Here is a 25,310-nt window from a genome sequence, read left to right as displayed (position 1 = left end):
GTACGGCTACCGGGGCCACCAGTGCCGCAACAACCTCTACTACACTGCGGCCAAGGAGATCGTATACTTCGTGGCGGGGGTCGGCGTGGTGTATAGTCCGCGGGAGCACCGGCAGAAGTTCTACCGGGGCCACAGCGACGACATCATCAGGTACCGGGGAGCGGGGGCCGCCGCCGTCACCCTGCGAGCTGCTCCCGGAGTTTGCACCCGCGGGTCCCTCTGGACGCCGTGACCGCTCCTGCACGGAGCATCACCCCGAGGGGAATCCGCAGCTGTCTCTCTGGTCCCGAGTCCGCCAGTTAACACGCTGCAAACGCCTTTCCCCTCTTCCTCTTCTAGGGACTCTCTCTCGGGTCCGTGCAGAAAGATCAGGTCCGCGGATCCACCGGGCACCCAGTTTGACGGCTTTGTGCCCTTTCACACTCCATCAAAATTACGCAAACTGCGAAAAGGTTATTTTTGTAGCACTTTATTCCTTTAGATCCTGTGAGAAATTTCTTATTAAATGCATTCTTAAAGCACCCGGGATGGGGGAAATCCTTTACCTAATAAAGGACTGATGGAAGCACAGTAAGCCGTGGGCTGGTCCCGGGGAGCGCGCCCAGGGTGGCGTCCTGGAGGGCTCTCACCTCCTGGCCGTAATTATTAGTTCAGGTTTCACCGCCTGCTAGTATCAGCAGAAACCCCCGGCAACCTCCAGGCAATTCATTGGATGTTAAAATATACACACCTGAAGGCAATTTAAGGTCGGTCTTATCTGAAGAGGCTGCTAAAAATAACTTCGTTGATTTCCAATTCTCTTCATTAAAATACTCCTAAATAAGCTACTTTTGTATTTTTTAAAAAAATTAAATCGCGATTGGGGTGCTATTTTTAGTCTTCCTTGGACAGTATCTCAAAGTTGGTCCCAGTACTTGTTTACATTTCTTCAGTGAGCGGTATATTTGAAATGTAATTTTCAATCAGTGTCTTAGAACTTTTGTGGTAAAGTCAAGAGCTTCAGAAATCATTCTAGGCCACTGATTATTGCCTCAAGCACAGCATTTTTTGTCCTTTACGGAGGAAAACATTAAAAGCAATTGAGAATGTGTTTGTGTGGTGCTCTTGGGGTTTTATCAAAGATTCTATGATTTGGGTTTGGTTACAAAATTTTTTCCCTCATGTATGTTGCACAGGATTTAAATTGGGCATTTCAAATCCAGTAGCTTGGTTCGAAGTCTTGTAGGTAAGAAGCCCTGGTACTTAAATTTCACAAATAAAGTTGTTCTTCTGTTTTGCGTCTCTGTACATCTATAATGTGTAAGAGGGAAAAGGAGGCCTAGGACAAACAAAGGTAGGGCAAGATGGAGTAAAGATAAGAAGAGCCAAAATTGGGATTGCACAATAAGGAATGAGGTGGTGCTATGTATTCAGTTTTTTGTTTTGTTTTGTTTTGTTGGACACCAGAGCACTTTTTCAGATTGTACTTGATGTATTACTTTGAAAAGGTAACTGATAAGTCATTTCGTTTTTCTCAGGCTGGGACTCTGTATGGTGGTGATTAGGGTTACAGACCTATTATAATAGCCTAAATTGCTGATGGAAAAACAAAACTAAACTAAACCCATAGTAATTATTTGTCTTGTTATTTATCCCAAGAGTAGAGTTTACCCCAGTGTCTTGTCTTTTTCCCTAATCCTTTCAAGTCTCTCTTCTTTCCCGTATGTTAGGTCTCCCAAAGTACCAGGCATAGTAGCTTTACCTAATTGCAGCAGCCTTCACTGAAGCCCTGCTTCAGATAATTTAGTCTGTTAGGTTGAATTCAGCTGGTGGAGTAAATGTGAAGGATTTTGAGGTCTTCTCAAGGTACACTTGTATTGTTTTTACTCCTTGGGGGTTTTGAGAGCAGTATAGCACTAAGGTCTTCTGAAAGTAGACATGATTTATTTGGTGAGGTAAATTACATCTTGTTCTTCTGGCAGTAATTAGAAGCTGTATTATATGTCACACCGCTTAAATTTCATAATTATGTTTCAGTAAACTCTAAGGAAGGTAATGCTTTGACTTTCTTTTGGTACAGTTGCACAACTCATACAAAACAACAAACATACTCGAATTTCTCATAGTTGAATACATGCTTATGATTTTATCCAAATGATACATCTTTAATGTATAACAATGAAAATAAGTTTCCTGAAAAGTTTCAATGAGGTAGTAAAATCTGAATCATACAGCATCTTGAAATTGAAATTGGTGGCACAAATTTAATACAATACTAAGAATATAATTTAGGAATCAGTGAAAGGGCTCTGGACATTTTATTTCAAATAGTAATGACAGATCATGTTTGTGAAATATATTGAGCAACTATTAAAACCTCTGAATATTTTTTCAGTTCATTGTTTGACTTGTGAGTATAGAAACAACTCTGGTAATTTTTAAATTATGTCACAGCAGAAGATGTAATGTAATTTGTAATTCACAAATGTGATGCATAGTGAAAAACAATGTTGCTGTGACCTTAGCCTTAGTAATAAAAAGTCAGTGCTGTTTTCATCATCTGTTTTGTTTCCACCTTTGTCTGAAACTTATGTAAAACTTATTGGTCAAATATTACTTAGTCTGAGGATAGAACTCTTCCAGAATGAGCAAATCATTGTCCTCAGGTTTTGAAAATGTGATTGCAATGTTGGTGGTAAAGACTGAATCATGACTAGTCTATCATTTGCTTACTCGTTCTCTGACCATTTTATTATCACCGAGGATTGCCAGTGGTGGTGCCACATGACATCTCATCATTTTCTCAGTGTTGCTTGTAGTTCTCCATCTTCTTTTTGCCATGTACCTGGGAAAATACTTCTCTAGTCATTTATCTTTTAGTTATATTTATCTCAGTAACTGATTTATATAGCAATTAGTTTCAGTGTCAGAAATAATACAGGGCTTTTTGGGTCACTTTTTTGGTCTTTTTCTCAAAATTCTCTAGTTATTTTATTATAAAATCTATAAATCTATAAAATCTATATCTACAAAAACCTCTAGTCTAGATTTAAGACTAAGTTATAAAATAAACCACTACCAGTTTTAGCATAAGATGCACATCTAGATCTTGGTCTATATTTTAAAACTTTTGCCAAGTTGTTAAAAGAATGCGATAGCTTTTTTTTTTTTTTTTTTTTTTTTTTAACTGAGACAGGCTCTTGCTCTGCATCACACAGGCTATAGTGCAATGGTGCAATCGGTGCTCACTGTAGCTTTGAACTCTTGGGCTCAAGTGATCATCCCACCTCAGCCTCCCAGGTGGCTGAGACCACAGATGTAGGCCATGTTACCGAGCTATTTTTTTTTTTTCGTTAACGATGGGGTCTCTGTATGTTGCCCAGGCTGGTCCTGGACTCCTTGGCTCAAGTGATCCTCCTACTTCTGCCTCCCAAAGTGTTGGGATTACAGGTGTGAGCCACCGTGCGCAGCCAGAGTGCAATATCTTTTCAAATTTATTATTCTAGGTACTTCCCATCAGCAAATTTTTGCAAGATTGTTCTTAAGGATATTATTGACAGTTTTTAAATCATCTGTACCAGTGAAGACCATTAGTGGAATATAATTAACTTGGGGCATTTTGTTATTTGATTCTGCTCTCCTTATGGGAGTAATCAGGGCCTATTGTTTATGTATTATGTAGTTGTAGAATTTAGAATGCTTTTTTTTTTTTAAACATAGTCAAAGTGTCTCATGAGTTGGTGATGAGCTCAAATGACAATGCATCTGAAATATTTTGAAAAGTATACCATACTATATGGTTGCAGGTTAAAATAATAACTGTTCATTGCTTCTATGTATAGCTTTTTAAAAAGACAAAATGAAGGGTGTAGAAGCTATTTTCTTTATTTGTGGTAAATGTTCTTTAGAAAAAATACTGACCAAGCCTTATTGTAATCTAGCAAAAGTGGTTTTTGACTGCTGAGTATTTATGGTATAGAAACTTAATTTATTCAATACAAGTCAAAATTGTAATTGGAAAAGCGATTCCAAATGACATTTCCATGGTAGATAGATTTTTTTGTGTGTTTATATGGGTTCACAGTAGCAACTTTTTAAGCTCTGGTAGGAATTACTGGAAACCTACTTGTGGTCTACTTAATGCTTCCAGGTACATGTTCACGATTTCCCAGACCTGGCTTATCTTCAAAATAGTTTGAAGAGCTTTTCACGAGTTTCTAGCCTTTTGCTCAAATGCACGAAGTCAGAATTTTTTAAGGTTGGAGCCCAGGAATCTATTTTTTAAAAAGTGTCTCAGATTATTCTGTTTGGGAAACACATTGCCCCAACCATGCCTAGAATTCTTAAGCAGTTTGAGAAATGGGCACAAACGCTCTCCTCAAACCTGATTCCAGAATTTTCTTAAGCACTGTGCAATATGTAGAAGTAGTGCTTCAAAAAGTATTAGAAAACATATTTAATAAAATGTCCCTGTGCTTAAGTAACTAGAATTAGATGAACGTACCTTTTATTTATAGACCATGTAACAATTATATTTGGTAAGATTTCATTTTATGTGTTGCAATATCAAAATATTTATGGTTTTTAAAATATTGCATAATTTAAGGGATAAAATTAAGAGATATTTTCCAGGAAAAGTAGGAATTAACTAGAATAATAGTTGAAGTTGTAATAGATGTGTATTAAGTATATATTCTTTAGGGATAAGCCAGATTATTAGATTTACATTTAATAACTATTTTCCTTTATTTTATAATGTCTTGTGTGCAAATATGCAGACAATTAATAAAACATGTTTTGGATATACATTAAGGAAAACGTGGAATAATGAATTATTAGAAGCTATTAAGAACTTTTATTTCAAAGTTTTCTCATCCAAGAAATATTTGTTGAGCTTCTGTTTTGTGCAAGAATCCCTGACTTAAGATACTCAGAGTTTAGACACAATCAAATACTCAATGAGAATATGTATATTAGGAATAGCACTAATGTCCCTGTGATATGGTATGTACACGGGGTTATAAAAAGTTCACAATGATGTTTCTTATAGAATATAATACCTAAGCTAAGTCTTTAAGGACAATAGAGAGAAAGGGTCATCAGAAGAAATGAAAGAAGGTATAGCATTCTGGGAAGAGGTAACATTGTGTGCAGTGGTTTTGTGTTATGAGAGAATATTTGAAAAATTTGCGTATACTCTCTTCAGTTTGTTTTCTCCCATTTACTCTTGGCTTTGTTCTGTTTCACCATAGCAGTTCTTGTTGAGGTTACCAGTGACCACTGGCATTGCCAAATCCAGTGATTATCAGTTCTCATCTTATTTGATTTTTCATCATGATTTGACTTAGTTGGTTCATTAGTCCGTTTTCACGCTACTGATAAAGAGATACCTGAGACTGGGAAGAAAAAGAGGTTTAATTGGACTGACAGTTCCACATGACTGGGGAGGCTTCAGAATCATGGTGGGAAGTAAAAGACAGTTCTTACATGGCAGCAGCAAGAGAAAATGAGGAAGATGTAAAAGCAGAAACCTCTGATAAAACTATCACATCCCGTGAGACTTATTCCCTGCCATGAGAACAGTATGGGGGAAACTGCCCCCCGTGATTCAAATTATCTCCCACTGGGTCCTTCCCATAACACATGGGAATTATGGGAGTACAATTCAAGATGAGATTTGGGTGCCGACACAGAGCCAAACCATATCAGTTGGTTGCTCACACCTTCTTAAGACCCTTTCTTAAGTGGCATTTGGCCCATGTCTATTTCTTGGTTTACTTGTTCTTTCAGCATATATTTACTGAACACCTATTATTTGCCAAAAACTATTCTCATCACTAGAGATATGGCAGTGAACCAAACAGATAAAATTGCCCACCCTTATGGAGCTTTTATCTACTGGGTGGGGAGATACAGAATAAAGAAGGTAAATTTTATATATGTTTGTAAAATTTTATATATGCATGTATATATGTATAGTTTGTAAGGGCTAAGGAAAACAAGGTGAGAAAATGCGATAGAAACTATTGGGGGCCGCCGTGGTGGCTCACGCCTGTAATCCCAGCACTTTGGGAGGCCAAGGCGGGTGGATCATGAGGTCAGGAGATTGAGACCATCCTGGCTAACACAGTGAAACCCTGTCTCTACTAAAAATACAAAAAATTAGCCGGGCGTGGTGGTGGGCGCCTGTAGTCCCAGCTACTCGGGAGGCTGAGGCAGGAGCATGGCATGAACCTGGGAGGTGGAGCTTGCAGTGGGCCAAGATCGCGCCACTGCACTCCAGTCTGGGAGACACAGTGAGACTCCGTCTCAAAAAAAACCAAAAAAACCAAAAAAAAAAACAAAGAAATTATTGGGAAGAGTTTAGATAGGTATTTAGATAGGGTGGCCAGGAAGACCTCACTGTAAAGGTGACACTTAAGTAGAAAGTAGGAGGTGAGGTAATGTGCTATGTGGATATCTGAGGAAAGGACATGTTAGCAAAGGGACTGTCAAATGCAAATGCCCTGAAGCAGAATGCCAGTGTTTTTGAGGAACAGTAAGAATGTTCCTCTGCTGGAGCAGAGTGAACTTGAAGGAAAGTAGTAAGAAATGAGGTCTGATGAGCTAATGGTGGTGAGGGCAGATTTTGTAGAAGTTTATAGGCTGATGAGAGGATTTTCACTTTCCCATCTGAGAATGGAAGTTATTGGAACTATGTAATCAAAATAGTGACATAATTTGACTTATGGTTTAACAAAGTCACTCTGGCTCCTATATTGACAACAGACTGAAGAGGGAGGGACAGGATGGAAGCAGGGAGACCACTTAGGGGACTGTTGCAGTAATCCAGTCAGGAAGTATTGGTGGCATGGACTCGGGTGGTAACAGGGAAAGTAGTGAGAAAGAGTCAAATTTTGTATATGTTTTGAAGTTGAGGTAGCATGATATATTAATGGATCACATATAAATTGTGAGAGAAAAGAAAGGTCAATGATGATCACAGAATTTTTGGTCAGAACAATTGAAAGAATGGAGTTACTGGCTACTGAATTGGGAAACAGTGTTGGAAAAGCAAGTTTTATATTTTGGACAGAAGGAAAGATCAACAGCTCTGTTTTATTTTACTAAATTTTTTTGTTTTTAATTTTCGTGGGTACATAGTGTGTCTATTTATGGGGTACATGAGATGTTTTGATACAGGCAAGAACTGTGGAATAATCCTATAGAGAATTGGGTATCCTTCCCCTCAAGGCTTTATCTTTTGTATTATAGAGAATCCAGCTGCAACTTTTTAGTTATTCTAAAATGTACAATTAAATTATTGACTATAGTCACCCTGTTGTGCTATCAAATGCTGTTATTCATTCTAACTCTTTTTTTGGACCCATTAACTATCCCTACATCCCCTTAAGTCCTCCACTACCCTCTCCAGCTTCTGGTAACGTCCTTCTACTCTCTATGTTAATTAGTTCATTTGTTTTGATTTTTAGATCCCATAAATAGGTGGGAACATGCGATGTTTCTCTTTCTTTGCCTGGCTTATTTCACTTAACAATCTCCAGCCCCATCCATGATTTTGCAAATGATAGAATCTCATTTTTTTATGGCTGACTAGACTCCGTTGTGTATATATACCACATTTTCTTTATCCATTCATCTGTTGATAGACTATTACGTTGCTTCCAAATCTTAGGTATTGTGAACAGTGCTGCAACAAACATTGGAGTGCAGATATCTCCTTGATATCCTGATTTCCTTTCTTTTGGGTATATGCCCTGCAGTGGGATTGCTGGATCATATGGTAGCACTATTTTTAGTTTTTTGAGGAACCTCCAAACTGTTCTCCATAGTGGTTATACAAAATTACATTCTCTACATCCTTGCCAGCATTTGTTATTGCCTGTCTTTTGGATATAAGTCATTTTAACTGGGGTGAGATGATATCTCATTGTAGCTTTGCTTTGAAATTTTTATTATGGCTTCGATCTTGTTATTTGTTTTATTTGTTATTGGTCTGTTCGGGTTTTGGATTTCTTCCTGCTTCAATCTTGGTAGGTTGTATGTGTCTAGGAATTTGTTCATTTCTTCTAGATTTTCAAATTTAGTGACATAGAGTTGGTCATAGTAGCCACTAATGATCCTTTGAATTTCTGCAGTATCAGTTGTAGTGTCTTCTTTTTCATTTCCAATTTTATTTGTATCTTGTTTTTTTTTCTTAATTGGGCTAAAGGTTTGTCAATTTTGTTTAACTTTTTTTAGAAAAATAGCTTTTTGTTTCATTGAAATTTTGTATTAGTTTTTTAAAATTTCAATTTCATTTATTTCTGCCCTGATCTTATTTCTTTCTACTAATTTTGGGTTTGGTTTGCTCTTGCTTTTCTAGTTTGTTAAGATACATCATTAGATTGTTTATTTGAAGTTTTTCCTCTTTTTTGATGTAGGCACTTATAACTTTAAACTTCCCTTTGAGTACTGCTTTTGCAGTATCCTATAGGTTTTGATATGTTGTGTTTTCACTTGCATTTGTTTCAAGAAATTTTTCAGTTTCCTTTTTAATTTCTTCATGGACCCACTGATCATTCAGGAGCATATTGTTTAATTTCCACATATGTATTTGTATAGTTTCAAAAATTCCTCTTGTTATTAATTTCTAGTTTTATTCCATTGTGGTCAGAGAAGATGCTTGATATTATTTCAATTTTTTTCAACATTTTAAGACTTGTCTTATGACCCAACATACAGTCTATCCTTGAGAATAATCCATGTGCTGAGGAAAAGAATGTGCATTCTGTAGCCATTGGATGAAATATTCTGCAAATATCTATTAGATCGATTTGGGTTATAGTGCATAGTAAGTCAGATGGTCCTTTGTTGATTTTCGGTCTGGAAGATGTGTCCAGTGCTAAAAATGGGTTGTTGAAATCTCCAGTTATTATACTTGGGCCTGTCTCTTTCTCTAGCTTTGATAATACTTGCTTTGTATATCTGAGTACTTAATGTTGGGCACGTATATATTTAAAATTGTTATATCTTCTTGCTGAATTGACCCCTTTGTCATTATATGGTGACTTTGTCTCTTCTTATAGTTTTTTGTCTTGAAATCTATTTTTTCTGGTATACTTAAGTATAGCTACTCTTGCTCTTTTTGGTTTCTATTGGCATGGAATATCTTTTTCCATCCTTTTATTTTCAGTCCATGTGTGTATTTATAGGTGAAATGTGTTTCCTGGATCAATGGAAGATCCATTGATCTGTTCCATTGAACTTTTCCAATGGATCTTCCATTGATCTGTTCATCCATTCAGCCACTCTATCTCTTTTGATTGGAGATTTTAGTCCTTTACATTTACACTGTCCTCCAGACTGTGGCTGTCTTCTCACAACTCTACTACGCAGTGTCCTAGTAGAGCTGTGTCGGGGGTCCAACCCCACATTTCCTTTATGCACTTCCCTAGCAGAGGTTCTCCATGAGGACTCCGTCCCTGCAACATACCTCTGCCTGGACATCCAGGTGTCTTTCTGTTTTTCTTTCTTTCTCTTTCTTTCTTTTTTTTTTTTCCCACGGAGTCTCATTCTGTCTTGCCCAGGCTGGAGTGCAGTGGTGCAATCTTGGCTCACTGCAACCTCCAGCTCTTGGGTTCAAGGGATTCTTCTGTCTCAGCCTCCTGAGTAGCTGGGACTACAGGTGTGTGCCACCACACCTGACTAATTCTGTATTTTTAGTAGAGACAGGGTTTCATCATGTTGGCCAGGCTGGTCTTGAACTCCTGACCTCATGTGATCCATCCATTTTGGCCTCCCAAAGTGCTGGGATTACAGGTGTGAGCCACTGTGCCTCATCCAGGCATTTTCATACATTCTCTGAAATCTAGGCAGAGGTTCCCAAACCTCAGTTCTTGTCTTCTGCACACTTGCAGGACCAACATCATGTGGAAGCTGCCAAAGCTTGGGGCTTGCACCCTCCAAAGTCATGTCCTGAGCTGTATCTTGGCCTCTTTTAGTCACAGCTGGAGTGGTGAGGACATAGGGCACCAAGTCTCTAGGCTGTACATAGCAGAGGTGCCTTGGACCTGGCCCCGGAAACCAGTTTTTCCTCCGAGGCTCAGAGCCTGTGATGGGAGGGGCTGCCGCAAAGGTCTTTGACATGCCCTGGAGACATTTTCCTCTTTGTCTTGGCGAGCAGCCTGTGACTCCTCATTCTTATGCAGATTTCTGCAGCAGGCTTGAATTTCTCCCCAGAAAATGGGTTTTTCTTTTCTACTGCATCATCAGGCTGAAAATTTTCCAAACTTTTATGCTCTGCTTCCTCTTGAATGCTTTGTTGCTTAAAAATTTATCCCACCCGATACCCTAAATCATCTCTCTTAAATTCAGTGTTCAACAGATCTCTAGGGTGGGGCAAAATGCTGCCAGTCTCTTTGCATAGTAAGATTGATCTTTACTCCAGTTGCAAACAAGTTCCTCTTCTCCATCTGAGACCACCTCAGGGTGGACCTTTTTGTCCATATCACTATCAGCATTTTAGTCAAAGCCATTCAACAAGTCTCTAGGAAATTCCAGACTTTCCCACATCTTCCTGTCTTCTGAGCCTTCCAAGTCTTTAGGAAGTTCCAAACTTTCCCACATTTTCCTATCTTCATCTGAGCCCTCCAAACTGTTCTAGCCTCTGCCAGTTACCCAGTTACAAAGTTGCTTCCACATTTTTGGGTATCTTTACCAATCTAACAAACTAAAACAACTGAATTAGTTTGTTCTCACACTGCTAATAAAAACATAAGCAAGACTGGGTAATTTATATAGGAAAGAAGTTTAATTGACTCACAGTTCTGCAGGGCTGGAGAAGCCTCAGGAAACTTACAGTCATGGCAGAAGGGGAAGGAAACATGTCCTTCTTCACATGGTAGCAGCAAGGACAAGTGCAGAGTGAAGATGGGGAAAAGCCCCTTATAAAATCATCAGATCTCATGGGAACTCACTATCATGAGAATGGCATGAGAGTACTCGTCACCATGATTCAGTTACCTTGACCAGGTCCCTCCCATGACTGGAGATTATGAGAACTACAATTCAAGATGAGATTTGGGTGGGGACACAGCCAAACCATATCAATAAGAAATGCAGAAAGGGGATAAGGATATACAAAATAAGTGACGATTTTTAGTAATTATAATTAGTGGTAGTGAGAGGTGAAGCCAGCTGGGCTTCTGGGTCAGCTGAGGACTTGGAGAACTTTTCTGTCTAGTAAAGGATTGTGAACATACCAATGAGTGCTCTGTGTCTGGCTAAAGGTTTGTAAATGCACCAATCAGCATCGTAAAAATGGACCAGTCAGCACTCTGTCAAGTGGACCAAGCAGTGCTCTGTAGCATGGACCAATCAGCAGGATGTGGGCGGGGCCAAATAAGGGAATAAAAGCTGGCCACCCAGGCCAGCAGCGGCAACCTGCTTCGGTCCACTTCCACGCTGTGGAAGGTTTGTTCTTTCGCTCTTCGCAATAAATCTTGTTGCTGTTCACTCTTTGGGTCTGCACTGCCTTTATGAGCTGTAACACTCACTGTGAAGGTCTACAGCTTCACTCCTGAAGCCAGCGAGACCACGAACCCACCGGGAGGAACGAACAACTCCAGAGGCGCTGGCTTTAAGAGCTGTAACACTCACTGCAAAGGTCTGCAGCTTCATCCCTGAAGTCAGTGAGAACGCGAACCCACCAGAAGGAAGAAACTCCGAACACACCGTCTTTAAGAACTTTAACACTCACTGCAAGGGTCCACAGCTTTATTCTTGAAGTCAGCGAGACCAAGAACCCACCAGAAGGATCCAATTCAGGACACCGTTGTATCATTGGCATTGTTATTCTGAGTCTGTGGTGTGTGCAAGGTGGGATAAAACAAATCAGTAATTTTGGGACATTCTAATTTATTAATCTATTATATTTGAGAACCAAAATTCTCAGGATGGAAGAAGAAAAATCAGGAGTAACTGTCAAGAACTGTGAACTTAACTGCAGTTTTACCCTACTGGAAAGTTACTAGGAACCTACCACAATTTCTTGGATGCTGACGGAACACATCAGCTTCTGGGTCAGAAACAAAAGGGTTTATCACTTCATATATGCACAGCAAACAGCATGAGCACTGTGTTTGTGTCAGTAATCTTTGCCCACCTAAACCCACAGGGTGATATACAGGAGCCTAAATTGTGAGTTTGCATCACAGCTAAGTAACCTGGGGTTTATGGAAACTGAATCTTTTATAATAGGCTGCAAACAAACCTGCTTGTGATAGTTAGTTTTCTGTGTCATCTTGACTAGGTTATATAGTGCCAGATGATTTAATCAAACATTAAGTGAGCTGTGAAGGTATTTTATAGATATGATTAACATCTTATCAGTTGGCTTTCAGGAAAGGAGATTATTCTATATAAGGGGCCCCACTCAGCCAGGCACGGTGGCTCACGCCTGTAATCCCAGCACTTTGGGAGGTTGAGGCAGGAGAATCACCTGAACCTGGAAGGTGGAGGTTGCAGTGAGCCGAGATCATGCCTCTGCATTCCAACCTGGGTGACAGAGACTCCATCTCAAAAGAAAAAAAGAGAAAAGATTGCAACTCAACTGCTGCCCTGCCCTGTGGATTTTAGACCTGTCGGTCCCCACAATCGTGAGCCAATTCCTTGAAATAAATCCCTTTGTATATATTCTATTAGTTCTGTTTCTCCGCAGAACCCTGAGTGATACAGTGTCCTTTGCGCTGGAGAGAGAGACGTTTTTTATACTGAACAGTAAACAAATCTACCCTTTGTCCAGAGGGAGATATTATCTTTATTTTTCAAGTCTGTTTGCTGTACAAATATCCTTCAAAAAATAGTCTAGAACAAAGTTAATACCTTTGCATTCAAAATTTTAAGAAACATGGGCTCGGTGCAGTGACTTATGCCTGTAATCCCAGCACTTTGGAAGGCTGAGGCAGGTGGATCACTAAAGGTCAGGAATTCAAGACCAGGCTGACCAACATAGTGAAACCCCATCTCTACTAAAAATGCAAAAATTAGCTGGTGTGGTGGTGTGCTTTTGTAATCACAGTTACTTGGGATGCTGAGGGAGGAGAATCTCTTGAACCTGGGAGGTGGAGGTTGCAGAGTGAGCCAAGATTGCACCATTGCACTCCATCCTGGGCAACAGAGCAAAACTCCATCTCAAAAAAAAGAATTTTTTTTTTCAGAAACATGAGACATCCATGGAGAATTATTTCCTCACAGTAACATAGAAGTAAAAATTTTGTAGTTCTGAATTTGAATTGGAAATGTCCATATGAACTCACAATGTATCATATATGAATATGTTTTTTTACCTAGTTCTATCCACTGAAAGTTTACAAAAAATGTGACAAAGCCAGTATAGATAGCAAGTCCCAGACTCTGGTCTTAAAATTCATTCTTCAAGATAAAAACTAAGGATTCATGGAGAAGTAGCTGATTCCTGGTTTGCGCCTAGAATATCTTGACATCAGAGAGTGCAGGACATATAAAAGGCTAGTAGGGTGACACACAAAGTTCCAAGGAGCCAATACGAAGTGACTTCTACATGGGACAATTTGAGTTTTTTAATTATGGTAAGAATTGCAGTCAATTCAAGTTCAAGGTAATTGGTCACCTTCTAAAGATGACAGAGAACCAACTCATTTTCTCGGGAATGACGTAAATAAAAGGAAAGACGTGCCATTATCACTTGTTAGCCTTTATTATATAAACTGATGATACTATTGGACATTAAGTAATTAGCCATACGTCACATAACTTATCAGTGGCAGAAGGCAGGATCTGGTTCAGTTCCTTTCTGTTGAGTAAATCTATATTTCTGTACTATATTTAAACTTCTGATATGATACTCATAGTTTTACTTTATGGCTTCAGGAGAAAAGATCTTAGGAGAATGCTTTAATCAGTCAAGATAGACTAAATTTTGGTATGGTAACAAATATCCCCAAAACCTGGATCGCTTAATAATGAAGGTATATTTTTCATACCCGTTATTAATTAGTTTTCCTAAGGGTTCTGTTCTTTGTGGTTAGTCTTGAACACAGACTAATGGAGCAGTGATTACCTTGAGCATTGACGGTTGCTTGTGCCAGAAGAAAAGAGAGCTCTAAATGTTCTCCCATATCCAATCTACAATCTAAATACTTTAGCATGGAAGTAACATTCATCACATAGGCTCCTAACTCATTTGAAAGAAACCCCAGAAACTGATAACATTGTTTCAACCAACCACAAAGAAGCCCAAAAATGAAATCATGTTATATGCTTAAAATGGAGAAAACCTAAATATCTTTGATAAACTGCATTATTGATCCCTGAAATATTTAACTTACCACTTTTTTTGTTGTTGTTTTGTTTTGTTTTGTTTTTGAGATGGAGTCTTGCTCTGTCGCCAGGCTGGAGTGCAGTGGCACGTTCTCGGCTTACTGCAACCTCCGCTTCCCTGGTTCAAGTGATTCCCCTGCCTCAGCCTCCTGAGTAGCTGGGACTACAGGCACGCGCCACATCGCCCGGCTAATTTTTTGTATTTTAGTAGGGACGGGGTTTCACCATGTTTGCCAGGATGGCCTGGATATCCTGACCTCGTGATCTGCCCACTTCGGCCTTCCAAAGTGCTGGGATTACGGGCGTGAGCTACCTTACCGGGCCACTTACCACTTCTTATCCTTCCACAGTTCTATGTCCAGAAACAGAAAATAACAGAATTGTCGATATAATATAGACCTAACAGGGCAAACCACAACGGCTTCTGAGAAAAGCTGTACACTCAAATTGAAGTTTTCAACTCTTGTATACCTGAAGAGAGCCCCAAACATGCAGGAATCCATACAATATTAAACAAATCTTTATTGTTATTGATAAGTAAGAACTTACTCTTGCTCTTTTGTTACTTGTTTTCTTGTTGTTTCATTGTCTTTTATTCCTTCTTTCCTTCAGGTCTTATTTTAGACAAGGTGATGTTCTCTGGTGATATGATTTAGTTTTCTGCTTTTTATTTTTTGTGTATCCATTTTATGTCTTTTGGTTTGAGGTTACCATGAGACTTGCAAATGCTATCTTATAATCCATTATTTTAAGCTGATAACAACTTAACACTGTTCATATAAACAAACAAAGAGAAAACTAAAACTCTGTGCCCTAACTTGGTCCCCTCATTTTTAAAAATTTGTTTTATTTTTTGAGACAGGATCTCACTCTTTTGCCCAGGAAGGAGTACAGTGGCGCAGTCGTGGCTCACTGCAGCCTTGACTTCCCAGGCTCAAGTGACCCTCCCATCTCAGCCTCCTGAGTAGCTGGGGCTACAGGTGTGTGCCACCATGTGCAGCTAATTTTTGTATTTTTTGTAGAGACGAATTTTGCCATGTTTCCCAGGCTGGTCTTGAACTCCTGGGCTCAAGCAATCTGCCTGCCTCAGCTCCCAAAGTGCTGGGATTACAGGCATGGGCCACTGTGCCTGGCCTATCCTCCTGCTTTTTAACTTTTTGTTATTTCTATTTATATCTTATTGTACTGCCTATGTCTTAAAAAGTTGTTGTAGTTATTATTTTTATTGGTTCATTTAGTCTTTCTAGTTAGTATAAGAGTAGTTTACACACTACAGTTGCAATGTTATAATATTCTGTGTTTTTCTGTGTACTTACTATTACCAGTGAGTTTTGTACCTTCAAAACTCACTTGTGATTACTTATTGCTCATTAATGTCCTGTTCTTTCTGATTGAAGTACTTCTTTTAGCATTTCTTGTAGGACAGGTCTGGTGTTGAAATCCCTCCGCCTTTGTTTGTCTGGGGAAGTCTTTGTTTCTCCTTCGTGTTGAGGGATAATTTCACCGGATATACTATTCTAGGGTAAACTTTTTTTACTTCAGAACTTTAAATATATTATGCCACTCTCTCTGGGTCTGTAAGGTTTCCACTGTAAAGTCTGCTGCGAGATGTACTGGAGCTCTGTTGTGTGTTGTTTTTCTCTTGCTTCTTTTAGGACCCTTTCTTTATCCTTGATCTTTGGGAGTTTGACTATTAAATGCCTTGAAGTAGTCTTCTTTGGGTTAAATCTGCTTGGCATTCTATATCCTTCTTGTACTTGGATACTGATATCTTTCTCTAGGTTTGGGCATATCTTTTTCTGTTGTTATCACTTTGAATAAACTTTCTACTCCTGTCTCTTTCTCTAGCTCCTCTTTAAAGCTGGTAACTCTTTTATTTGCCCATTTGAGACTATTTTCTAGATCCTGTAGGGGTGCTTCATTGTTTTGGTTGTTGTTTCTGTTTGTTAATTTTTGAGACAGGGTCTTGCTGTGTCACCCAGGCTGGAGTGCAGTAGTGTAATCTCAGCTCACTGCAACCTCTGCCTCCCAGACTCAAGTGAGCCTCTCACCTCAGCCTTCTGAGTAGCTGGGACTACAGTCATGTGCCACTATGCCCAGTTAATTTTTTTTTTTTTGTATAGACAGGGTTTTGCCATGTTGCACATGTTGGTCTTGAACTACTGGGCTCAAGCAATTCACCTGCCTCGACCTCCCAAAGTGCTGGGATTACAGGTGTGAGCCACCATGCCCAACCCATTTCATTGTTTTTTATTTTTTCTTTTGTCTTCTCTAACTAAAATAACCTGTCTTCAAGCTCACTAATTCTTCTGCTTGATCAATTCTGTCATTAAAAGACTTGGATGCATTTTTCAGTATGCCAATTGTATTTTTTCAGCTCCAGGATTTCTGTTTGGTTCATGTAAATTATTTCAGTCTCTTTGTTAAATGTATCTGACAGAATTCTGATTTCCTTCTCTGTGTTATCTTCAATTTCTTTGAGTTTCTTCAACACAGCTATATTTTGAAGTCTCTTTCTGAAAGGTCACATCTCTCTGTTTCTCCAGGATTGATTCCTGGTAGCTTATTTAGTTCTTTGGTGAGGTCGTGTTTTCTTGGATGGTGTTGATGCTTAGATGTTCTTTGGTGTCTGGGCATTGAAGAGTTAGGTATTTATTGTTGTCTTCACTGAGCTTGTTTGTACCTGTCCTTCTCGGGAAAGCCTTTCCAAGGTATCCGAAAGAACTTGGGTGTTGTGATCTAAGTTGTATCTGCTTTCGGGGACACCCCAAGCCCAGTAATGCTGTAGTTCTTGCAGACTAATGGAGGTGCCACCTTGATGGTCTTGGACAAGATTCAAGAGAATTTTCTGGATTACCAGGCAGGCACACTCTTACTCATTTCTGTTACTTTCTCCCAGACAAATGGAGTCTCTCTCTCTCTCTTACTTTCTCCCAAACAAATGGTCTCTCTCTATCTATCTATCTATCTATATTCTGAGCCACTTAAAGCTGGGGGTGGAATGACATAATCACCCTTGTGGCCACCATCACTATGATGGTGCTGGATCAGACCTGAAGACAGAACAGCACTGTGTCTTGCCCAAGGCTTGCTGTAGTCAGTCCCTGGTTACTGCCTATGTTTGCTCAAGGCCCTGGGGTTCTACAATCAGGTGGTAAAGCCAGCCAGGCCAGTGTGCTTCCTTTCAGTGCTGTGAGTTCCCCCAGGCTTGGGTGGGTCCACAGGTACCATCCATGAGTCAGGGACTAGAGTCAAAAACCTTAGAAGTCTACCTGGTGTTCTATTGTACTGTGGATGAGCTGGCATTCAAACCACAAGACACAGTCCTTCCCACTCTTCTCTCTAAAGACAGAGGAGCCTCACTCTACAGCCACCACAGGCCATGGAGAGTACTACCAGACTACTGCCAGTGTTCCCTTAAGGCTCAAGAACTCATAAGTCAGCTTGTGGTGAATGTTGCCTAGTCCGGGACTCACTTTTCAGGGCAGTGGGCTCCCTTCTGCCCCAGGGCAGGTCCAGAAATGCCATCCAAGAGTCAGGTTCTGGAATGGGGGACCCCAAGAGCCCACTTGGTGATCTGCCTACCCCTATGGCCATGCTGGTACCTAAGGTACAAGACTAAGTCATCTTTACTTTTCTCTCTGCTTTTCTCAAGCAAAAAGAGTTTCGCCCCATGGACACCACAGCTGGTAATGTACTGTATCCTACCTGAAGCCAGCAAACCTCAGAGGCTCACTCAAGACCCTTGATATAGTACCCGGGTATTGCTACTGGTTATTCAGGGCCCAAGGGCTCTTCAGTTAGCAGATGGTGAATGCTGCCAGGAGTAGGTCCTTCCCTTCAAGGCAGCAGGTTCCCTTCTGTCCCAGGGAATAAAACTGTCGTCTGGTAGCTAGGGCCTGAAACAGGGGCCTGTGACTTTGACCGAGCAACTCTGTTTTAGAAGTGTTCTGTTTGAGATTATCTAATAAACAATCAAGTGGGGTTTTAAATTAGGCAGTTGAACATACATGTCTATAATTCAGGGAAACTATCTGAGCTGGTATAGATTTTAATGTTATCAGCATATAGACAGTATTTAAAGCCATGAACCTAGATGAGACCATTGAAGGAGTGAGTTTAGATAAAGGATCTAAAAAATGGATTCCTGTGGCACTCCAACATTTTAATGTAGGGGAAATGAACAACTGACAAAAATGTGGCCAGAGAAACATGAGGAAAACCAAGAGTGTAGGATCATGGAAGTCAAGTGAAGAGAGTATTTCAGGCAGAAAGGAGTAATCAGCTGTGTCAAATAAGATGAGGACTGCTTCACCTTAGTGAAGTTTTGCCATAATTATATTGTAATCATAAGACTCCCCAAAAGACTGTGTATGCCCAGGAAAGGCAGAGCCGGAAGAAGATGAGAAAATGAGTCATGTCATTTTTGGTACACAAAACTAGCCTCTTTCAAGATTTGTTCCAATGTATAACTATTATGTATTCATAACATTTCTTAAAAACAGATTTGTTCCAGCAGTTTCTACTTTACTTGGTTATTAAAAAATGACACATAGCTGGCAGCCCTACATTCTTGCTTCTGAAAAGTGTGGTCTTCAGACTAGCAACATTAGCATCATCTGGAAAGTTATTAAAAAACACAAATTCTCTGGGCTCACTCCAGATCTACCAAATTAGAAACTCTAGGTGTGGAGCCCTAGAGTAATCAGTTGTGTGTTTTTTTGTTTGTTTGTTTTGGTTTTCTGTTTTTTGTTTTTTTGAGACAGAGTCTCGCTCTCGTCGCCCAGGCTGGAGTGCAGTGGCACGATCTCGGCTCTCTGCAACCTTCGCCTCCTGGGTTCAAGCGATTATCTTGCCTCAGCCTCTCAAGTAGCTGGAACTACAGGCACCCGCCACCACACCCAGCTAATTTTTGTACTTTTAGTAGAGATGGGGTTTTACCACATTGGCCAGGCTGGTCTTGAACTCCTAACCTCTGATGATCTGCCCGCCTCAGCCTCCCAAAATGCTAGGATTACAGGCATGAGCCACCATGCCCGGCCCCAGTAGTAAGTTTTTATCACCTCCAGGTGATGTTAATATAGTCTAAAGTTTGAGAACACTGCTCCAGATTCCTGATTCTCAACCCTGGCTGCTTAATAGAAAGTTAAAAGAAAACAAACAAAATAAAACCACCAGTGGCCAAGCCTTACCCAAAGAAATTGTGATTTAATTTGTTTAGGTTGGGGTCCAGGTATTGTTTATTGTTTGCTTCCGTTTTTAATTTTTAGGCCTCCCAAATGATTGTAATATGCAGGCAGGGTTGAAAACCACTGCTCTGGATTTAATAGTAATCCACGTTCAGCTGCTGGGCTAGGAGTCAACCTGAAAAAAAACTTAGGACCTAGCCAAATCCGTTCATTTACTATTGTGCATTATATAACAATGTGGGTAAGTACTGGGACCCCCTTAAATACTTTGTGCTTCTTGCCTAAGACCCTCCCACGCTGGATATTCCTTGTTTGGAGATTTATTACCAAGCAAAGTTTTTGTTTTCTATTGGTGGATCTGCTCAGTATCATCATGAGCTGAAAACACCGAAAGACAGATATCCTGCATCATCAGTCCAGAAAAATGCTCACTTGCAGCGGACCTGGAAGGTCATAATTATGTGCATTCTGGATGATATCAAGTGAGGTGTACTGGTACCCAGTGCCTCAGGTGATGATTTCAGCAGACTCATGGAGTAGCTGCAGTGGGTTTGGCTGAATTTAAAGGCAGATTGGATTGTTAAAAGATCAAGTGAAACATAGTGCCTGCCTTGTAACACTGGAATGCAGATACCTCTGAAGGAGTAAGCATGAGGAGAAACATGAAATACTTAGAGTAATGGACAGAGTATGTTGGGATGACTAGGGGTAGTTAGGGAAAGCTTCTCTGAGCAAGTTACATTTGCCCCAAAGCATGAATAATATGAATGCGGCAAAGATTTGGGAGGTCCAGACAGAAACTTTGATAGTATAATGAATTTGGCCATTTTAAGGGACAGAAAGGCCAATGTGGCTGGAGTATAGTAAACAAGAGGAAAAATGGTAGGAGCAAAGGTTTGAGAAGTCAGTGAGTACATATCTTTTTTTTTTTTTTTGAGATGGAGTCTCGCCCTGTCACCCAGGCTGGAGTGCAGTGGCACGATCTTGGCTCACTCTCACCTCCGCCACCCAGGTTCAAGCGATTCTCTTGCCTCAGCCTCCCCAGTAGCTGGGATTACAGGCACGCACCACCACACCCGGCTAATTTTTTGTGTCTTTAGTAGAGACGGGTTTCACCACATTGGCTATTCTGGTCTTGAACTCCTGACCTCGTGATTTGCCGGTCTCGGCCTCCCAAAGTGCTGTTACGGGCGTGAGCCACCACGTCTGGCTGAGGGCGTATCTTACAAAGGTTTGAAAGTGCCATCTTAGTTCAGGTTCATTCTAATTCAGTAGGAAGCTGTTGGGTTTTACTGAGGTAAATGATGAGATCAGATTTATGTAATTTTAAAAAGATCACTATGGCTATGTTGAGAAAGCTCTAAAGGGAAGCAATAGAGGAATAATGGTAGGTAGCCAGAAGGCTACTGAAGTAGTTGTGATGTAAGATGAATGCTGGTTCAGATTAAGATTGTAGCAGAAATGACGGTGATGATAGAGCCAGTAGGACAGGCTAATAGAATGCATGAGATGAGTGAGGAAAAGATAAGTAGTGAGGATGAAATTTAGCTTCTTGGTCTGAGCAACTGAATGGATGATGATACCATTTACTAAGGCAAGGAGGAAATCAGATTCTCTTTAGGATGTATAGGAATGTATCCATTGTGCTGACCTAGAGATATAGGGTTGGGAGTTATCACCGTCTGTATGCATTTAAAGTTGTGGGATTGGATGAAATCACCTGGGAAAGGAAGGGAAGATAGCCAAGACAAATCCCTCATACTTTAACATTCAGAGGCGGGGTGCAGGAGATAATGCCTACCAGTGGAGACAGAAAAGGAAGGGCTGATAAACTGTGAAGTCAGGGAAGGCTGGAGAGGAAAATCTTTCAAAAACATGAGTGGTCAGTTATGTCAAATACTACTGAAAAGTAGAGGGGAATAAAGACATACAGTTTATCATTAGATTTGGCAATGTCATACATGACCTGGAAAAAACCGTTTCAGTGAAGGAGAAGAGATGAAAGCCTACTTGAAGTATGTTGACACAATAAAGGGAGTGAAAAAGATGAGACACCTCTTTTGAGAAGTTTTGCTTTGCATGAGGAGCACAGAAATGGGATGATGGGTAATTGGTCAAGGGAGTTGTTTTTTAATGGGTATATTTGAATGGTAATAGGAATGACTCAGTAGTGAGGAAGCAATAATTCCAGAAAGCATAGTTCTAGGAGTAAAGTACTTGAAACTAAGGAGAATGGGACCTAGAACACAAGCAGAGAGTTCAAGGAGTATAGACATAAAGGGAAGTCAGAACCTGCCAGTACAGTTAGTTTAGTGAATTTCGTGGGAATGAAGTATCTCTTTTAATTTCATCTATATTAATCATTAAGTACAAGACAGGCTTATCTGCTGCAGGCAGAAGTTGATAGTGGGAAACTGTGCTCATGTGGAAGTTCGGAGGTTGAGAGAGGGATGCATATTTATCAGCTAAGTGTTTAATAAAGTTGTCTACTAGTGTACAGTGCTCATTTGAGAGGTGTGAGATAAATGTAAAGGAACATTGATATATTTGCATGTAAGAAGGGAGATTTATGAAGAAGATAGTAGCTCACTTTGTTTAACATGTTATTTCCTTATAGTTATGATAAATTTAGAGATTAAATACTTAAAGCAACTTAATATGTAGTTGTGGGATTTGATGACAGTGCTTATACCTAATTAATTTCCATTACTCAGCAATATTAATAGGAAGAAGAACTTTTACAAATCTGTTCTTTCCATATATTTCAGATGATAGTGTCACAATATGGATGGGTAATAATCTTGTTAAATGTTTTAGAATGGGAATATACCTTCAGATGATTACATCTGTCATTTGTCTCCCAAATTAATCCATAAATGTTGAGTTTCACTATACGTTCGGCAATATACTAGGCATTATGTGGATAAAACTTAACTATAAGATATTAAGTTGACCTGAAGGATACCTGAACAACACTCATGCTTTCGTTCTCATTAAGAAAATTGGACCAATCAGAAGAGAATCTTCAGATTCCAACTGTCCAAAAGTAATACATTCAGCTCCTATCCAATATTAATCCTACTGCTTGTGTACTAGATCCCGCTCTCTTTTCCCTGTTTCAGAAACATTCTCACCTTAACCTACATCAGCATTTTTTCTCTGTACTGAATGATCTTTTGTCAACAAATGATGTGAAAAACAACTGAATATCTCTTATGAGGAAAAAATGAACCCCAGCGTATACCTCACCATATATAAAATTTAAAATGTGAGAGGTAAAACTATAAAATTTCTAGAAAAAGCATAGGAAATAGAACACAAAAAGCATGAATTATAAAAAGTAAAATTATAAATTGAACCTCATTAAAATAACATCAGACCTCTGGATAACTGAAGACAATGGCAGATAGGTAGGTAGTAACCTCCCAAAATCTCTTCCTCAGACTTTCTGTGCAAACCATAGCCCCAGCATTACTTAAACAGAGAATAGCAAAACTGCAAAATGACTGTAAGTAAAAAGAGAAAAAGAATCAAATTTCAGCCGCTGTTACACGAACGCTCTTTCCTCTCCTCTGCTGCTGAGCTTTGTCGCAAACAATGAACCTAAATGACTGAAAAACAGCGTCTTCACAGTATCTTAACTGTAAGGATAAAGACAAAAAAAAAAAAAAGCTGCACATAATGCTATAATCTAGTTAGTAAAATTGTTCTCCACAGGGCTACCAATTCTGAACTGTCTTTGTGTCTACTAAAGTAAATAGACCTTAGATTATGAGAGCCTACTTTCTCACTCTTGGAGTAAGAAGTTATAAATAAAGGGAGAAGTCTTAAATGAACCCTGTGGTTTTGGATTAGAATCTGAAGTGTTGATACAAATTCATGATTTTTAAATACTTACAGAATTTATCTATGTATACAGACTATAGAATGTATGCATGGGTTAGTATACATAAATATATTTACTAGTTCTGTCTGCTGAGACAGCCCAAAGGCACTAATCTTCCAATAACAATGATCACTTCTAGCATCCAGATCTTGTTCTATAAACACCAGTGTTCAATAAAAGGAACTAGGGCTTCCTAGAGAAGTAGTTGATTATGGAGCTAGGGCAGAAAAAATATTGGAATATTTTGTGGCACAAGAAAGTAAGTGCTCAAAAGGAGATGATGGCTTATTAAAAGAATATGGAAGCTGACCTCAAGATCTTCTGAAGGCCAAAGATGGAACAATTTGAGCTACAAAATAAATAATGGTAGTATTGAATTTTAACTCATAGAATAAAACAGAGCTCATCAAACAACAGACTATAGGCTAATCTGGCCTGCCACCTATTTTTTGTAAATAAGGTTTTATTGGAATGCAGATATGACTATTTGTTACCTCAGTATTTTACAACTGCTTTTTTATTACTGCCCCCTAAGGAGCCCTTTTAGAGATTGTCTTTCCCTAAACACCTGTATTAGTCCAGTCTCATACTGCTATAAAGAAATACCTGAGACTGGGACATTTATAAAGAAAAGAGGTTTAACTGGCTCACAGTTCTGTAGGCTGTATAGGAAGCATAGCAGTTTCTGCTTCTGGGCAGGTCTCAGGAAGCTTCCAGTAATGGCAGAAGGCAAAGGGGAGGCAAGGCACTTCACATGGCTAGAGTAGAAGGAAGCGGGGTGGGGAGATCTCATGAGAACTCAGTATCATGAGAACAGCACTGAGAGGATGGTGTAAACCATTCATGAGAAACTACCCCATGATCCAGTCACCTCCTATCAGGCTCCACCTCCAGCGCTGGGGATTACATTTCAACATGAGATTTGGTTGGGGACACAGATTCAGCTATATCAATGCCCTCACCCACTACAAAATTTTAATAGCACAGATATGCTGTATATCAGTTCCTGTATTGAATGTATTTCTGTGCTTTATGCAATCAGACCTCTATGCATTTAAGAACTAATTTTTGCCCCTTCAGAGATGATATTGCTCCCAATGGGAATGCATGGTTTACGTATTATCTATGGCTGATTTAGTGTTATAATAGCTCAGTTGAGTACTTGTAACAGAAACTGGCCCACAGAGCATAAAATGTTTACTGTCTAGCCCTTTCCAGAAAAAGTTTGCTAACTTTTGAAGTAAAATATTCATGAGTTCAAGCTGATATAAATAGATGGGTTAAATAAATAAATAGGAGAGAAAAGATAACTTCCTTGTAGTAGAATTCTAATTAATAAATGTTGGAGAAAAGAGGGAAAAAAAAGAATCACATTATGGGCCAGGCGTGATGTCTCACACCTGTAATCCCAGCACTTTGGGAGGCCCAGGAGGGTGGGTCACCTGAGATCAGGAGTTCGAGACTAGCCTGACCAACATGGTGAAACCCCGTATCTACTAAAAATGCAAAAAATTAGCCAGGCCTGGAGGTGGGCACCTGTAATGTCAGCTACTTGGGAGACTGAGGCAGGAGAATCACTTGAACCCAGCCAGTGGAGGTTGCAGTGAGCTGAGATCACACCATTACACTCCAGCCTAGGTGACAGAGTGAAACTCTGTCTCAAAAAAAAAAAAAAAAAAAAAAAAAGACAATCACATTACGGAAATATTGTAGTAGTAAACGTTACTGACAGAATCTGCCAATAGATGCTAAAATTAGTGGATGAAAGTTTGAGGAGAGAAATAGCATTTGCATAGTCTCACACGATCTCCCCTAGCATACTTAGTGACTACAAAGAAAAACTTTGTAGTATCTTTACAGTGGCATGTTCTATTTAACCAAGAGATCGAGGTAAACATCATCAGTAATAATACATG

At 39.6% G+C, this 25,310-nt stretch overlaps 1 protein-coding gene across 1 annotated transcript in view; it reads left to right on the top strand.

The window, feature by feature from the left end:
- The window catches only part of EML5 (echinoderm microtubule associated protein like 5), a 196,277-nt gene that overhangs the window by 3,821 nt on the left and 167,146 nt on the right, over positions 1–25,310 (top strand). Inside the window, exon 3 of the mRNA XM_011974323.1 lies at positions 2–150. Within this exon, the coding sequence (XP_011829713.1) occupies positions 2–150 (149 nt within the window). The remainder of the gene's footprint in view (position 1; positions 151–25,310) is intronic.

This window comes from Mandrillus leucophaeus, unplaced genomic scaffold, assembly GCF_000951045.1.
Source record: "Mandrillus leucophaeus isolate KB7577 unplaced genomic scaffold, Mleu.le_1.0 Scaffold144, whole genome shotgun sequence".
Classification (NCBI taxonomy): Eukaryota; Metazoa; Chordata; class Mammalia; order Primates; family Cercopithecidae; genus Mandrillus; species Mandrillus leucophaeus.
The sequence above is the reverse complement of the archived record's forward strand: the minus strand, read 5'-3'. Positions and strand labels throughout refer to the sequence as shown.